The sequence below is a fragment of the Anas platyrhynchos genome, chromosome 9 (assembly GCF_047663525.1).
Source record: "Anas platyrhynchos isolate ZD024472 breed Pekin duck chromosome 9, IASCAAS_PekinDuck_T2T, whole genome shotgun sequence".
NCBI classification, from domain to species: Eukaryota; Metazoa; Chordata; class Aves; order Anseriformes; family Anatidae; genus Anas; species Anas platyrhynchos.
In genome coordinates, this window is record NC_092595.1 from 1,672,178 (window position 1) to 1,690,083 (window position 17,906).

Here is a 17,906-nt window from a genome sequence, read left to right on the forward strand (position 1 = left end):
CCTGCAAAGGGCAATTTGGGCTCAGCCCTGCAGTAAATGAACGTTTGTTGCTCTTCATTCTGGGCTGAACCTGGTTTTTAGGCACTGGGGATGAGACGCCGATTTCTCAGTTTTCAGAGGGAGACCCAAAAACTGACTGGAGCCCACACAGGAGCTCCTTGGAGATGGCTGGCTCTGCGGGGACAGCCTGGGTCTGTACTTTGGAGCCTCTGGGGGAAAGAGGAGCCTCCAGAAAACCAAGGTGCACGTAGAGCATTTACACGTGAAGTGAATCTTGCCAAGATTTAACTTCTGCTTCCAGGCACCTCAGCTTGTGCTTGTCAAGAGTCGGGGGGGCACCCTCGTGGATGAACCTCTGCTCCAGCTGAAGGCAAGCCATGGAGCAGTATGAAATTATGGAGCAATATAGAATTATGGAGCAATATGGAATTATGGACTGCTTGGACCACCCGACAGATTTCTGCTTTGCCCTCACAGCGACTGCCCTGGTCAACAACACGGAGGCAGACCTGAAAGCCGTGGTGCTGTGTAAGAGAGCGGTGCACCCTCACAACAACCACCCGGGCCTTCAAAAACTCCCAATTTTCCCCAATCCCCCTGAGGTTTGCAGTTTTGCCCCCCTCAGGCAGCTCCGCAGCCCCGGCAGCCGCCCGCAGAGGGCGCCCGGGCCCCGCGGCTGCCGATGGCGGCGAGGGGCGGTGCGGGGCGGGCGGGCCGCCTGCCTCCCCTCCCGTCACCCCGCCAGGGCCGCCCGGCCGCCTCCCTGCCTCCCTCCGCTGCCTGCCGGGACCCTCGGTGCTGGGCCGGCCGAGCCCGAGCTGGATCCGCGGAGCAGCAGCCGCCGTGGCCAGGTCGGTGTCCGCCCCCATCGCGTCCTTGCAGCGCCTCCCTCATGGCCCCGGCCCCGGCCGCCCCGCGGGGCCGCCATTACGCGGGGTGGGGGGCGCCGGCACCCGGGGCTGGCGGTGTGGGGCTGGGCGCTTCTTTGGGACGGCGCTTCTTTATCTCTCGTTTTTCTGCTCGTTTTGATAAGCTGGGGGCTTTCTGGGGGAACGGGACGCGGTTTGTAGGCTCGATGTGGCCGTGCTTTATCAGCAGCGCTGAGGAGGCAGCGTTCACAGCTGGGGGACGATGCTCTCAGGGAAGAGCCAGGGGTAGGGTGAACGGGTTCATGCTGGGAGCGTGTGAAGAAGCTCCGAGTTACTCCTTAACTCTTTTTTTTTTTTTAATTTTCTCTTTTACCCCCAGTAATAAATTACAAACACTGTACAACTGAGCATCCCTTTGGGTTTCAGGCTGTTACCAGACTTACAGGAGAAGCGTGCTTTGCCTCCGCACCGTGGAGCTGTTCTTAACATAGAGGACTTCACTCTTAAAATACTATTTATTTCTGTTCGGGCATCTCTATTCCGTAGTAGGGGATTAAAGTAAGAAAGTTGTCCAAAGCAAAGTCTCAAGCTACTGATTCCTTATAACTAAATATCCGAAACCACAGTGGTTTTACTTCCAGCTAGGCAAACACTAAGCCCTTTCAGAAAGATGTGATGTCAAGCTTCCAGGCTAACACTTCATTGAAAATAATAAATAATAGCTCTACTGCAACTTTTTCAAATGCTAGAAAATACTGTTTGGGCAGTAATCAGAATGAGTCTGTAGGTGTGAAATTTCTATAGGGACATAACTCACCTTTTATTTCCACATCAATTCTAATATTACAGGAAGAAAAGAAATGTGACGACAATCTCATCCTCTTTTCAGGTGCAAAGCATTTCATGCAACAGAAGAGAAGTAAGAAGGGTTTTGTGGCAGATATGTTTAGTTAAAAGCATCCAGTTGTTCTACCCACGAGTCAAATTGCTTTTGGTATAGGGGCACGGTATCTTGCTGGGGATTATAAAACAAAAAAAGCACACAGTTATTTTAAGACTAAAAGCATAGTCTCAAGGGCCGGCAGCACAGAAGTTACCCTGCTGTATAAACGTTAAGGAACAGCAACCCGAGAATATCCACGTGCTTTAAATGTGTTAAGTGCAGCGCGTGGCAGGAGGCCAGCGCACAAGGCTGCAGTCATCTGGGGAGCGTAAGTGGCCTGACTCCCACCACTTCTTAAACTGTTTGGGTTTCTGTAGCAGCTGCGGGGTTTTGGAGCAGGGTATAGCCTGAGATCAGGTGGTTGAGTCTGAATTGCCTCATTTAGACTTTTCACCCTGTAGTCTGTGATTATTTTTTTTAAGAGAACTCTTAATGCATGAGTCAAACTGCAGTCATGACGTTCAGGCAGAGTTTTAAATACCATAGTCAACTTTGGTTTAAAATGTCTAATATTTTGCATATATCAAAAAGGGCATTTTGGGATGAAGTTGAGGTGCAGTGTTTTCTGAAAGCTAATAAGATTTGCGTGTTTATTGTTACAGTGTTTATAGATAGTTGAAAGTTTGTGGCCTAAAGTAGCATGTGTACTTTGTTTCTCCTTTTTAGTGGATGGTGAGACCCTGTTCAGCTGCAGAGTACCAGAACGGGCAGCTTAGTTTAAACATTACTCATAGATATATTTTTTAACTTTAAAAAAATATTTTCAAAGATGACTACAAAGTCTAATAACTTCTCCAGTATAAGCTAAATATATCTAATAGACAAAGATGAATTCTCAGCGTATGAAAACATGTTCTTTTTTATTGTTTGTGTGGTTTAGGTCCCATGATGACAGCTCTCTTGAGAGGCAGCCAGTTTCCGCAGAAAACTTGTTTCAGCACCGCAGATACTTGAAGTCTGGAAAGAAAAAAGATTTCCTGATGATTAGCAAAGTGAGTCCTAACATCACAGTGAATGATGCTCTATGAAAACAAATACTGTGAACCTTCATTAAGGCTTGAATGTAGTTTGCATAATGAGAGTGGCTCCAACACGTGTTGTAGGAAGGGTAGAAAGTTGAGCCCTTCCAAGCCCTGTCCCATCCCAGGCACAGGGTATTACGAACATCAAAATCCCTGCCACAAACATGAGGCCTTTGGGGACTCTTGTCCTCAAGATAGGTAGTCACTTACAGGAGGATGCCCTCATGCCTCAGGGTTACTTCTTCCTGGTTTCTGAACTTGCTGTGCTTCTGAGTTGTTCCCAAATGGTCTTAAAAATTCTCGCTGTCTTGTCACTGATTTGACATCTGTCTTTAAGTACTAAACAGGCAAACCTATTAATACAATACATAGATATTTTTAAAAATAATTTCTTAAAATATGCTGTGGCTTTTTTTCATAGATTTGAGACTCCTCTGCATGGGAAATTATTAACCCTTAGAGAACCTAAGTATCATCACAGTGAATGGGAAAGCAGCTTTTTTTTTTTTTGTCAGCAGTAAATCTCAAGGAATAGTCACAGATAATTCCGTATTTTTGCTTTAAAAAAATAATCTTCAATTTTATAGTGGTTAGCCTTTTAGGAAAAAAAAAATATGATGTCCAATAGTATGAATATTTCAATAGGAAGAACAATAAATATCCAGAATCATTATAATTAGCTATGACAAGATATTTTTTAAGGTCAAAAAGATCTTGTGCTTCAAAACTTAAGCTATGTTTTACTTCATGTGCTTCATTCTGTGTGGTTTGGGAGTGGAAATACCCTACATCTACCTTACGAGATTTCTCATGCTTTCCCTCTTTCCTCTGAAGTATTAAATAATACAAACTGTCTGACACTGTATTGAATCACTAATTAGGCTGATTGTGCTACATATATTCAAGTAGACCTTAGAGCTTGTCTGCAATCTGTGTAAGAAATAACTTCTTTCATAATATTAGCTGGGAATTAATTGCACAGAAATGATTACTAAATTTATGCTCCTGAAGTGTAAATAGAGCTTGCAGGATGGATACTGTTAAAGAAGGCACTGTTGCTTCATTGCAGTAATGCTGAATGTGAAAATCAGAGTTTTGGTGTTAAGTGTGAATAAATGGCTGTGTTTACTTTACCCTGTAGCAGATTTCTGGCACCTCTCTGTCTAACACAGGCTCAGGCTAAAATGCTACAGTGATAAACATCTGGAGTGTTGCAAGGGTTAATGAATGCGATGGGCTCCAAAGTATTTCTATTTCTTGGAAGTCTTAACTTCTTTTCTGTAAGCAATAAACATGATCAAGCATCTTATGGTTAATGTCTTATTCACACTGGCTATATTTATTTCTTTGAATTTGGCAGGTTCATTTATGAGATTGGAAATAACTGCGGTATCAAGCATCCGTCTGGATGCAGAGGTCTTTTCACAGCAGATATTCGGCATTGGTAAACGGATTTGCGGATTTGCATGGGGTAAAAATGGAGGCAGAAATAAACTTCTGAAATTGAATCTCAGTCCAGAAATGATGGCTTCCCAGCTGTATACACATGCTTTCAATATCTCCCCAATAGAGACTAGGAGACTGTGTATAAATGGAACACCATGGATTTGGCATCTTCTGGAAGAATGTGTTGAGAATGCGTGGGAGTACTGTAGCGTTGTCATAGGACTGATTTCCATTGTCTGTTTTCTGTTTGCTGCACTACCGTAAGTTTAAAGTCTTAGGCAGTCCTCAGATTGAGACATGAGTAATCTTGCCTGAAGCCTTTTTCACAAGCTGCCTTTTTTTAGTTTATCTTGGATATGTTTCTCTATCTGCATAATACAGATATAATATGCCAGAGAAGCATGTTGTTCGTGTTTAGAACAATATTTGGTGGTTGACAAATGAGCTTGATGTACTGTTCTGTTGTACTGACTTGACACTAATCTCTGCCACTTAGAGCAAATGAGAATAAATCACCTCTTCTCTCTTATCTTCTCCACCCTGAGATGTGTGCACACGCAGCACACTTGCTGCAAAAACTGGCTGGGTGTTTATTTAAACCACATGCCATGTCACCAGTACTCTTGTGCTGGCTCCTGCCAATGAAGTTTGGACTCAGAAAAGGTCAGAAACAGCACATGAGTTAGCACTTTGGTGGTGCTAAATCAGTTGCTGTTTGGTGGACTGGTGCTGGGTTCAGGTTTCAAACGTAGGTAGGAGATGGCAAAAGAAAAGCAGAAATGCTGCTAGTAGATGAGAATGCCTGAAACAAAATGGGATTGACTCCAAAGTCTGTCCCTATAAGGGAAATATAATTTACTGAACTAATAAAAATGTGATGGAAATCAAGCAAAATAAGAACACTCTTAGCAAGCTGTTGAGCTTCAGAAATATTAGTTGAAAAGGAACTTTACATTAAAAGTGTTGTGTTAGTGGGTATGGAATTCATCAAGACATGTCTAATGGACTTAAATTTGGGATTGCTTCATAGCCCCTGTTATGAATCTGAGTAACAGCTCTCCAATTTGGAAGCGTGAGTGTAGCTGTCCGCTCTTACAGGAGCTTTGTTCATTCTTAGCACTTCTATGTTAAGTGTTTTTCTTCTTTCAGTATCTTAAAGGCTAGTACTTAACAGCAGAGGAATATGAAATGATGCTGGCATAGTTCTGGTGTCCAGAAAATAATACTTCAGTGCAGGACACACACATTTAAAAAAACAAACTCAACGCAAGCTGTAATGGGGTTGTGATTTCAGCTTCTGTTATATTAGAGTAAGAAATGGTGAGCTGTAGTGAATCTGAATTCTCATTCAGACTGTAAGTGGGGTATTGCTGTGATGGGTCTCTTGTAGTTAAGAGTTTTAATTTTTCTTTATTCAGATTTTGAAAAATGTATTTTCAAGCTTGTCAAACGTTTTTGGCTTACAATATTTTATAATTACTTCTGGAATTTGTGCCAGTCAAATTTACGTTGCCTGTCAGAATGGAAAAGTGGATCAAGCGCTGTCTCTGGGCTTTCTGCTGTGTTGGATAGCTGGAGATCTTACAAATTTTATAGGCTGCTATTTAACAAATCAACTACCAATTCAGGTAATCTGTTGATACTTCTGTTTTTTGTTATATACTTTTTGACTGTCTTTTTAACCTCTAGGATAACTTAATATTGCACATATATATGATATATATTTTGAGAATTGTCTTTTAACAGCTTCTTTGAATTAGACCTTTCTTGTTAATCTGTTAAAATTTGAAAATACAGTTCCAGCCTTAGTTGTTAGTGATCTGTTAATTGTGTCTGGAACTTTGTTGTCTGCTGTTTCTATTTTCAATTCGTAATGAAAGAAAGATGTATCTGTCAGTCACGGAAGTTTTCCCAAGCTGGAGATGGACCCAAGAGTGGATAGAGTTGTCATCTAGTTTACAACTTAATGTTGTCTAACAGTTTCATCTCCCCCATTGTAAAAGGGAGAAGAGAGAATGTCAGCTCTGTCTTCTTGAGGCAGGAGGCACTAAGCAAGACTGATAGATTCCAAAGTGCTGGGCAGCTGGGTAGAGTGGGCTTAAGCTTCTGGGCAGGAAAGGATTTTTCAGTCTGCCCAGGCAGGAATTTGTGCCATACATCGTGGAAAATGACAAACTGTTGTGATGGTGTCAGCATGTCACCATTGCACAAGCTTTACATCGCATTCATCTGCTGCTGTCTAACGTGGTAGTTGTTGTTCACATTATTATTATGAAGCACAGTTAAGATGGGAACATTTTTAACTTTTTGTGTACTGAACATGCAAATGTATTTTTCTCTTTCAGACCATCACTGCCATCTCTTATGTTAATATGGATATAATCATGATTTCACAATATGTATACTATAAGCTCAAGAATCAGAAGATGACGAAATGTAAGATTTTTAAGCACTTAATATTATCCGTTAAGTAGCACATTCTTCACTGTGATGTTTCCTATAGCATTTAAAGAAAAGCTACCTAAAAATAGGGTGCACAAATTCCAACTGGAGTTGTTAGGTGTATTTCTTCCAGTTTTCTCAGTCTTGTGAAAGTCCTGTTCTTTCTCTGCTCTGCCTTTCTGCCCTCCTTTTACCCACAAAATACCTGTACCTATCTCCTATATAGTGCTTTCAGTTTATATAGACATAAAAATATAGTTTTGTGGAATCTGGTTCCATATTTTAACTTGCTCCATGGTTTTATTATCTACTTTCAGCCATCTAACTGTATGTGTAAGTTGAGAGTAAGCTTTTATTATTGCTTTCTGTGGCTCAATTTCCTTCATGTTGATTAAAACAGGACTTTATTTGCTTATAGCATAAAATACCTTGACGTCTTCATGCGTTCTGTTTCAATACCCACAATTAAGAAGTATTAATGGGAATGAAATTGCTTGAGTTGCTTCATAAAATCCTGACAGTAGTTGTAGCATTCAGCCTACCAAACGTACTACTGTTCTGAGAGCAATGGAAGACAGAAAGCTATGTTCACTGTGTATCAAATTAAAAGCATTATTTCATCAACCTAAAAAAACACAAAACCTAAAACCCACGGTGCAGTGGAGGTAACAAAAAGCTGAAGCAAAACAGACGCCTGCCCAGCAAACTAAATAGGGATAAAGCAGATTCATTCAATATGGAACTGATAATAAGCCTGGAGATAGGTCAGTGCTGAAGATATTTCCTTCCTGCTGCCTGCTGTTGAAAACAAATGCAGGCTCTTGTGCATTATAACTGTCCATGCCTGCTTCAGCTCAATTCTGTGCATAGCTGGAGAGGAAGAAATGGTTTGGGGAATAAAGGAATAAAAGCTTTTCAATAGCCAGTTCTAGAGCTGTTACTGCAGGCAGGTTGGTCAATTTTGCATCTTCAAGCCTCTGAAACAGCAGTATTGCTTCCTGTGCCTGTTGTATAGGTTGCAGGTCTTTAGGGCAGGCCTTCTGATGCTATACAGAAATTTGTTCCGCAGGTAACAGTGACTGTAGGAGCTTACCACTACCTTTTAAATACAGAAGATAGCATAGCTCGAGAGATCAGTAGGATTGTTTATCATTTTCAGGTTGTCCCGTAGATATTTATGGAAACTTATTAGATGGAGTCTTTATCTTTGTATATGTGAGCCTCTGCATGTAAAGATAAGGTTTCATATCTAGCTAACCATGGACATAGACACTGGTCCAGCAGAAGACTTGAATTCAAAAATATCTTTCAGATAAATAAGTAATCTAAATTTCAAATATTGTTGCTTTCGTGTTTTTAAATTGCAATGTATTGAAAGAAACTGTTGTATTCTATTCTTAGCTGCTTTCTGTTTATCAGCTGTTACATAAAAGTAAATCACTAGGAAATGAAACTATCTAAGAGATGAACTGAGTGTGAAAATTGTCTCAGTAGCAATGCCTGTGTGAGGAGCTCCCTCCTGCTCCTGCACTGCTGCCCTCAGGTGGTGCATTAAGACACAGTGCACAGTGAGCAGGGCTGGAAACATGGCCCGGGAGAAGAGGAGGACTCCTTAGCCTCGAATTGTTGCTGAGAAGAAGATAACTTGGAATTGTACCTTTAGATTTGCATTTTTATGTTGCAGATAACATCTGCTGTTAATTTAAAGTTACCTTTTCTTTTTCAGCTAATTTGTTTCTATGTCATTCTAGGCAGCAAAAACCTGAAGAATTTCTGTGTAACCTGGATCTTGGTGTGTATAGCCCTGTGCATCGTTCTGCTCTGCCAGCTGCTAGTAAGAAACCAAGACCAGAGTTCAGTACTGGAAAGAAGTAATGTAAGTTCTTAACCTGCTTCCATTCCAAAACAAACAAGCAAAAAAAAACAGTGTAAGTGTCTTGAAAGGATTATGTGCTCTGAGGTTTAAAGAAATTTGGATGCTGTTTTTAACAATGCCTTAGAAATCATAAATGTGGCGCTATTTGGACGTTTTAAGTATGTACCATACATCCCAAAATAAAGAAGTTACAAAAGAGCTTCTTTTAGCAGCTTCCTCTGTTTTGGGCTTATTCTGTCCCATGGGTTATTAGGATGTGCTGCTTTGTGAAACAACATGTACACGTGTTGTCTTTCTGCCTGTGTTAGATAACATGGACATCCATGTAGAGACTATGCAGTGAAAAGTGAAATCAATAAAAGTGGAAAATTACAATTGTGCCTGCTGCTGCTGCTGTCACTTCACCAGGAAAGTTCACAGGCTATTCTAGCAATTTTGCAGCCTTCGTACTAATGCCAGTAAAATAATTGTAATCCAGCAACATTGCTCAGCAGGGAGGCAGCTTATTTTCAAAATACAGCTAGGGTGAGAAAACTAACAATTCTCTTAAACTGAAAAATGAGTATTTTGCTTTTTCCAGACAGGATGATTTTTTTTTTCCTTAGTAGCCCTAGCTACAGTTTTTAGTTTTGGCTTGAATTATTGTGTCCAAGCATCTTGAGCAGAAGGATTGGATTGGCATTAGTGTTACAGCCTAAAGCCTGGCACTGGTTTTGATCTTAGTCATGGCTATGACGCAGCACTGTGCATTGTTGTGAGATAAAGATTAAACCTTTTCTAGCCCTTTTTGGTCATTTGAAGAGCTGTCCTGAACCGCTTTGAAGGGAGTTCTGTCCAGAATGATAGCCTGTGGCCTCTCTAAGCCTCTGAAATGCTTGAAAACATTATTGCCAAAACATATGTACCTTTATTTTTCAGACTTCCCTTGATATGATTGAAATGTCAGGCTTCATTTGTGGCTATATATCTTGTGTGTTTTACTTGGGAAGTAGATTTCCTCAGCTTTATAAAAATGTAAGTAGTTTTTTGGCTAAGTATACTTGTATAGTTTACAAAATACTCTCTGTTGCTTGACATTTTGGATTCTTCCTAGCAGTGAGCCATCAACATCAAAAGCCTGCAGGGCTTTTGTGACTCTGTAAAGAAAAAGAAGGGCTTTATTTTTCCATTCAAAAGGGAAGAGGGTGGTGAGAATATTAGAAAAATGATGGTCTTTAATTGATAGAAGAGGACTGATTTGCCAGAAAGAGGAAAGTTTTTTTTTGTTTTTTTTTTTTAACACAGTTCAATCAGATGCATGAGCAGAAGCATGCTTTGTATGATTGGTTGCATGAGCAAGTGGTATCTCCCCTCTTCTTTCTCCAAACTATTCTACCTTAAGTAAACAACTACATGATCAAAATTTAAAATTAGAGGAAAATTAGTTTAAAGCTTTAGGCTATTTTCCATGAAGATGCTATTACTGACTTTTTAATATACCAATAGTGAAGAGTCTGTGGGAGGAAAAACTGCGCAGGGTTGTACATAATCAAATGCATACAGGTATTCTAGCAGAGTGTGTAAATGGTTAATTCATTTCCAAGCTTATTCCTGTTCCCCCCTTACCTTTTCCATCCCAGCCAAAATACTACAACATGTAATCTACTGCGGTGAATGTTTTAACATTTTTTTTCTGTAAAAATTCTTTGTATTTAGTTTCGGAGAAGATCAACAGAAGGCACCTCTTACCTGCTGTTTGCATTAGCCATGCTGGGAAACTGTACGTATGGACTGAGCCTTGTTTTAAAGATGCCTGCTACCACATCCTTCCAAGCTCTCTACTTTTTACACCATCTTCCGTGGCTCATTGGGAGCTTTGGAGTTTTGTTTCTAGACATTTTTGTATCCTTTTGCTGTTACAGCTGGAGTTTTTCAGGATGGGCTTGTTAATAAGTAGATCAGAAATTAAGTGGAATTTAAAACTAATTAAAAAAAATCTTCTTTCAGAACAATAATTGATATGTTTTCTGTAACAACGTTTCTATAACATTATAGAAAATAACTACATTGAAGCTACATTGCACAGGTTAATTTCTATGTTGTAGTCAATATATAGTATACTAAAAGTTGGGAAGTGGAATTTTGCAGTGTGCTGTTCTGTGTGATGTCTGATAAATGTAAAAACAAAAAACACCTCCAAAACTGCTTGTTTTTAAATGAAAATATAGAATTATAGCTTTGAGAATTTGGCTGACTCGCAAATGCTATTGGAAGAGTGCATTCACTTGAGAGACAGGCTGTGAGATTTTGGCCAACTTTGTTTCAAGAAAATAGCATGTAAAAAGAAAATGCTGCAGCTACCCTTAACTGTATAATTTGGGGCAAAATCAGATGCATTGAAACACTGAGTGCCTCTGCAAACCATCAGCTACGCTCACTGAGTCGTGCTAAGAGCTGCCCTACTACTACACAGTTACATAGGTTAGTATGTCTGTTTCTTGAAGCCCTGAGTAAACTTAAACACTAATTTTTTTTATTCTTAATTCAGGGGACATAAGTAAGATGTTTGCAGTGTTTTAGTTATTGCTAGTCATGCTGTTTCTAGATTGAGCATTAGCATTCTGTGATCAAGAAATTAAAAGTACAATATTACCATAAATATTTTACTTTTTTCTTTAAAAGTCTAGTGAATGATAATGTGGTATTTGCTGTTCTTCTGTTCATTGTGTGTTTATAGCCACCTGCCTGGACACTTTTGCTTGCAGTTTCATTTAAAATAGCATAAACTGGAGATTTTCAGATCTTTCCTGGAGTAAGAATTTTAGTTTTGTTTCTTAAAACATCTTGGTACTTAGCTCCATTAACTCCAAGTATGAAATGGAATAGAGTAGAGAGGGATTTCAAGAGCATGCTAAAAAAGCATTAATCTGTTCCATATTAGAAGAAAGTTCTTTACCAGATTTACCTGGAACAGTCGAAGAAGTTGTGATTCCCAGGCACCAGTCTTGTCTTTCTAATTAAAGTAATTTCATAAGCCCCTCCAATTAGCCTGATGATAGGACAGCTGACCCTCGCCTTGGATGGGCTGTTAAATGGTACTGTCCCTCAGAATAGTGTCCGTGCTTCTTGCATTTTTAAATTTAATTTTTATCTTTTGAGACAATGTAGTTTCTTTTGCCTGAGCAGACTGCAGGGCTTCAGGGTTGCTAGCCCATGTGGCTGGTGTGAGTGCTCAGGCCTTTTGTTCCACAAATGAAGTAGTGACTTTCTTTTCCTCTCCACAGCTGGAAACATAAAACTGCCAGTATTTATTTACCAAAAAAAAACCCTAGAATTTGATCTTGATGACCCTTACAGTACATTATGTGCATATTAGCAGATGTCTCTCTGTGATGTACTCAAAAACTTCTACGTTGGCCACAAACCTCTCCCCTCTGCGAGCCCAGCCCCAGAATTGCAGTGCCAGTGTGCACATGACATTCATTTCTCTGCTCCCTCTTGATTGGAGTCTGAATCCAATCTTGCTAATAGTCTTCCAGTTCAAATTATATTGGAAGCAGATGCTCCCAAATCAGGTTGGGGAGCTTATAGAAATCTAGTCAAGTATATAGTGTTAGTTGAAAATGTATGAAGTATTTGTAATCAAGAGAAAACAAAAGCAGACCTCCAGCTTTGAGAAGCCCTGAAGGTATGGAAGTAAACGCTATTTTTTTTTTAAAGAGAGCTTCATTACTGTCTCTTGCCAAGCAAGAAAAATCAAAATTCTAACAAACCGATATGTCATGTTAGACCTAGACCAGAACAGGACCACTCAGGTTTTGAAAAACAGAGGACTTAAATGAAAACGTTGTAATTTCTACAAGAGAGGTGTCTCGTAATTAAGCATTTGTGCAGCAGTCTGTGGTTTGAGAAGTAGTTGTAGAAATTGTCTAATTCCAGCGTGGTTTATTCCTCAGAGTGTGCAGAGTTTCATTAGGTGGAAGATAAGCCCTCATTCCTCAAGGTCCAAGGAAGGATTAAGGGTTCACTTACTCTGTGTCTGCTGCAGTTTTCTTTCTTGTGCTTCCGCCTGCCGTGGCTGGCGTTGACTATTTTTAGAACCAAATGGACTCCCGATCGTAGCTGGAACTGCAGCTCCAGTGTTAGGTAGTGCAGGATTACACCGGACCCATTTCAGCTTGCTTTAACGGGATAACATGGTCATCTTGTTTCCTCGGTGTCTAAAGCTAGTTATTTGAGCACACAATAAGCTAGTTATTGTGATAAATAATGGAAGTGTGCAGTTGTTTCTAAAGTATGCGTTGTCCTCTTTTTCATTTTAAGGAGTTTCATAACTTTGCACATTTTCATTATAAATTGGACGTGATTGTCTCTTCCAGTAATTGTTTCCTTCCAACTGCTGCTTTGCAGAGGAAGGTGGTTGGAGGTTCCCAAGGGTTTTTAGGGAAAAGTGCCGCTGCCTATAGGGCAGAGGGTTTGGGATTAAATGGTCTTTAATGTCCCTTTTGACCCAAACCACTCTGATTCTAAGAGCCTGTGAAAGACAAGGTTTAAACGTGCCGGGTGGGGTGCCTTATCTGGGAGAGATGCTTAAGTCCGTATTTGCCTATCTTAGGGTTCCACAGTGCTCCTCACTAGAGCTCTATGTGTGTGATTATTTAATGGCTTGCTTGTACACGAGGATTTAAAATATGTAGTATTAAAATAATGAGGTTTTGGCCACTTCTGCCCTTGCAAACGTAGTGTTGGCTGCTGCTAAAAGTCTGAGAGACTGACTTTAGCACAACTTTCCTGGAAAACTTTGTCCTTTTCTCTGTGTCCTCTTTCACCCTGGCTTCTTTCCCCTCCTTGCCCCCAGCAAAAGCAAACAACTCTGCTTTGTATTTAGATTCAGGTAAGGCCCTTTACTAAGATTTTTGCCTTTTTTGTTTGTTTGTTTGTTTGACATCACCCTATTGTCAGAGAGGGATGTTCAAATCCTCTGCAGGTACTTCTTTTCATTAAGTGTAGCCAGGTTATAACTAAATAGCCAAAGGATATTCAGCAAGAGCCAAGCTGCTGTACACGGACTCTTTATCTTGCACCTTTTGTGAGTTGCAGGGCAGCCACTTGGAATCCATTATATACTTCTACAAAACATCATGCTTTGTAATTTAATTACACGGTGCAGAGAATGTAAGTCTGACCTGACAAGGCAGCAAGACTTTCCCAGCCAAACTTTTCTGTGCTCCTGTAACTACCTGCAATTGTCTCAAAAGTCCTGCATTATTTGATTTGTCATTAAATTCTTTATAGGTTTAATGGAACAGATTTGATGAACGTGTTCACTGGCTGTCATAAACACCAGTGTTGAATACTCAGCTTGGTTCTCACCTCCACTCTGGGCTCTCTGCGTACAGAGGCCTTGGAGTTTCCCCCAGAAAGTCACAGACTTGAGCAGCAAGCGTGTTTCTATATTAAGTAGTCTTGGCAGTCTAGCATTTATTTTAAAAATACAACCAGATGAGCACATACGCTTAAAAAAAAGAAAGAAAAAAATCAACACACCAACATTCTGGAAATACTTTTCAGTGAATTCCACAGAAGGATGGTAAGTTACAGAAATTAAGAGCTCTGTTGCTGCTGCCAGCTTGGTGGCTAAGTGGTAATGCAGCACAGTCCCGTCCCCAGCCCACGGTGTGATTTCAGCTGGTTTGATCCCCAACCCACAGCAGCATTTTCTACCAGTGCAGCTTTTAAGGCCTGGGGAGGTGTTTGGCTGCAAGTCCAACAAGGCCTATTTGAAAAAAGAAACAGGCAGGAAATTTAAGCGGTAGCTACATATGCTGTAACACTAATTTGCTAAACTTTCTTCTTAAAGTTTCCTGCATAATACTGCAGAAGGACTTGAAATGAGTGCTGATCTGCTGTCTCTGAAGGAAATCCTGTCTAGTCTTCAGCTGGGAGGCCTTAGAGGTGGGATGCAGGAGAGCTTTGGGAACGTGGGACAACTCTTGGGGTGCTGCCTAAGAAATTTGTAGAGAATTTCCTCTGCTTCTATCCAGGCCTCCCAGAAAGCTTTTTATTTTTAATTCTTATTTTTATAAATAAGCATGTACATTAGCCTCAGACTTCTCAAAACGTTGTCTACCAGCCAAGTTATTTTAAGTGGGCTGAAGCGTTCCTGGCAAAATTTTATATGCCAGATTTCCTCCCAGAGAAATGCAGTTTCAGTTTAAAGTGGGGTTTTACGTGTAGTAGTAGTGGTAACAAGTCTCAAAGCTGAACGTAGATGAGCATCCACTGCCCTTTGCAGAGGGGTACCCAGGTGTACGGATGGCTTCTTGTTTCCACACCCTGTACTTTTAAGCCTGCTTCCAAGTATAAAACTCAACAATCAGAAGTTCTGAGGAGTAAGGCACCTCTTATCCTTTCTAAGTGCACATCCCCATTTTTTTAAAAGCTAAATATGCTCAAAGTCAGTAATTTTGTTTGAGAGCTGGAATCATCAAGAAAAAGGACAAGTACATACTTGCTAATTCTTTTTAGATTAGCAGTATTTCCAGTGGTCTAGTTTACAATAGAAATAAGCAGTTATGTCTAATTGCACAATTCTGTGTTGAAAACAGTATTAAATAGTGAGTCACAGAGCTGTTGGCCTGTCATTGCCTTCCAGTACCAAATGAGGGAGAATTTTGCAGGAAATCAGAATTTTGTTTCCTGATCAGGCCCAGTTGATCCACCTCGAAGAAGTTTTTACCAACTCCCCTCCTTACCAGCAGCCCCACGTGGGCTCCCCAGGTGAACGATGCTCCTCTTGTGTGTCTGATGAATTTCATGCTTACAACCCTTGCAGGCAAGAGATAGCAAAGGATATTCTTGTTTGTATTTGAGCCATAAAGCCTAGGTTTTAAGTTATTTTTTTCCTGTATCTTCTCTTTTTTAGTATTGCAAATAAAGCGATTAAACATCTTGTCATAAAAAAATACTGAAAATGAGTATTAAGTAAGGTTTGGAAGAGCTTGTATGATAATGTAGAGAATTCCACAGTTAGGATTGAATAAAATGGATAATACCCCTCAGTGTGTGAATTAGATTAAACAAGTTTTAAGTTTTCCTCTGTGGACTGTGGTGCTCAGAGCCCGAGCCAGAGCTAAATGGGTGGCTGCTTTTATTCTGTGCGGCTTTCTGCCGTTCACTGAAAGCCAGCACTGCAAGTGCTGCCTCCGTGTCCCAGTTAATTACTTCCTTACCCCAAAATAACAGGTGACTGTGCAGTTCCTTCTGTATCGTCAGCACGAGGAAGGGCAGCCCAGCGTGGTGGCGCTGGAAGTGGAACCGCTGCTCCTGGGCGAGGAGACTGCCTAGTGCGGGGTCGGGGTCGGCTCCTGCCTCCCGTGCACTTTGCTCTTGGCTGACTTCAACAAACAGTTGAGATTGGATGTGCTGAGGGACCACATTTGTTACTTTATTTATTTTGTCATTGATTTGTCATTACTTATTTGAAAAGGATATGAAAATAAACATTTAATACTGTATTTCAGTATGATATCAAGTCTTTTCTCCTCATTTTTTCCCCTCCCCTACATTTTAGGCTGTTTCTCCCTATCATGATAGGGAATCACAGCAGTGACTGCTTTAGAAGTATTTATTTGATGTCGTGATACAATTCATATCACGAGGTGACTTATTTTTAGATGAAAATCTACATCTAGATAAGGCTGTTTAAAAAAAAAATGCAGGATCCATTGTTGCGCTTTTACATCACTCTTGTAAGCTGGGGGGATCCTCATGTACAGCTCGTTGTAAAGTATTATTGTGCTTTATATTGTTCAGTTAATTAAAACATTTATTCATCAATACCTGTGTGTTCCATGGGATATATTTACTGTGTGCCATCATACACTGCATGGAAGGGGTTTTTTTATGACTTGCATTTCTCACCAAGCTGCTGGTCTAGGTAAGTACCGGAGGGGGGAATGCCAAGATTGTACCTTGTCTATGGTGTGTTAGGTATTTTTATTCAAAACTGTTCTGTTTGAAGAAAACTTTAATAAGATCTCAGAATAAAATTCCAGTGAATATTTCATTATGTATGTGTATAATGATTCACTTCAATAAATAACTTTGCGAACAAAAGGGCTGTTTTTTTTAAGTTGGTATGAGTCAGTGCATTTGTGGGCTTATCATGGAACTCATCCCCTCTGATTTCAGATAACTTTGTTGAAGGGACATCAGAAGAGATTAATAATAACAAAAATAAACTGCGTGCAATTGATCATATCTAAATCTCTGCCAAAAGTGCACGCTAAAAGTGAAGCATTTTTCTCTCTGGATGTTCTAGAACGTCCTGCACTCCAGATTAAAACAACAACAATAAAATAACCCCCCGCAAAATAGGGCTTGGGTGTTTTGGGGGGTGATATCATCCCTGCTGTTGGATAGGGAAATGTGAACGGATCTCACCCGGTGTCCCAATAGTCACTTACATATATGAGTGACCAAATTCTGTGATCTTGCCAAATCCCTTTTACGAATTCATTTCCAAACAGTATCGTGGAAAGCTGTGCGCTCCTGAGATGTGTTACAGCCCTGCACGGCTGGGCTCCTGGTGAGCTCCCCACGTGCAGGGTGCCTTTATTGTGTACTCTGAGTGAACATGCTTTTCCTGGTTTCTTAAGCTAGCAGAGGGTATTAGAAGTTAACCTTTTCAGTACATAAATTAAAATGCAATTTGTCTCACTTGCAGATTTATATGCTGTACACACGAGATTATCAGGCGCTTGCCTGGCTGCTGATTGGAACCATGACTTGTTACTTTTTAATGCAGTTAGAATTCGGTCTTGCATTATTTCTTCAAAGATTATTTCCCTTTTTATTGCTATAAGTAATCCTATTTTGGGTTGCCTTTTTATCCCTGTTTCATACTGCTGTTTGTTAAAACAGCTGAATAGGGGGTGTATAAAGTTACTGGCATTTAACTTAAGAATTTCAGGGGAAAATAACTTTCTGAATGCAAAGCAACGATAGTTTATTTATTGATACTTCATTTATCATATATTTCATATATGGGTTAACTGGATATTTGAGGGGGAAAAAAAAACAACGAATTTGCTGTTGAGTGATTTGGAGGGGCAGGGGATAGTTGTCCCTGCTGTTGGACCTGAAAATGTGAGCTAATTGCAGCTTCTGTTCCAGCAGCAGCTTACATGAGCAGTGCCTGCTCGGGTAACCTGACATCACACAATTCTCATTGCTGTTTCCTGATGCCAGGTTTCTTTGTCGTCACGTTGCTCAGCCCCTATTTGTTTTTTCTCAGAAGCAGGCTCTGCCACGTCAAAAGGAGAAGT

At 40.4% G+C, this 17,906-nt stretch overlaps 1 protein-coding gene across 1 annotated transcript; it reads left to right on the plus strand.

The window, feature by feature from the left end:
• The first annotated feature begins 377 nt into the window (after positions 1 to 377).
• Positions 378 to 16,105, plus strand: SLC66A1L (solute carrier family 66 member 1 like). The gene is made up of 8 exons (XM_072042526.1): positions 378 to 528; positions 626 to 851; positions 2,693 to 2,804; positions 6,626 to 6,716; positions 8,474 to 8,598; positions 9,517 to 9,612; positions 10,294 to 10,479; positions 15,823 to 16,105. The coding sequence occupies exons 1-8, from the start codon at positions 378 to 380 to the stop codon at positions 15,922 to 15,924; spliced, it is 1,089 nt and encodes a 362-aa protein (XP_071898627.1). The 3' UTR covers positions 15,925 to 16,105.
• Positions 16,106 to 17,906: the final 1,801 nt, after the last annotated feature.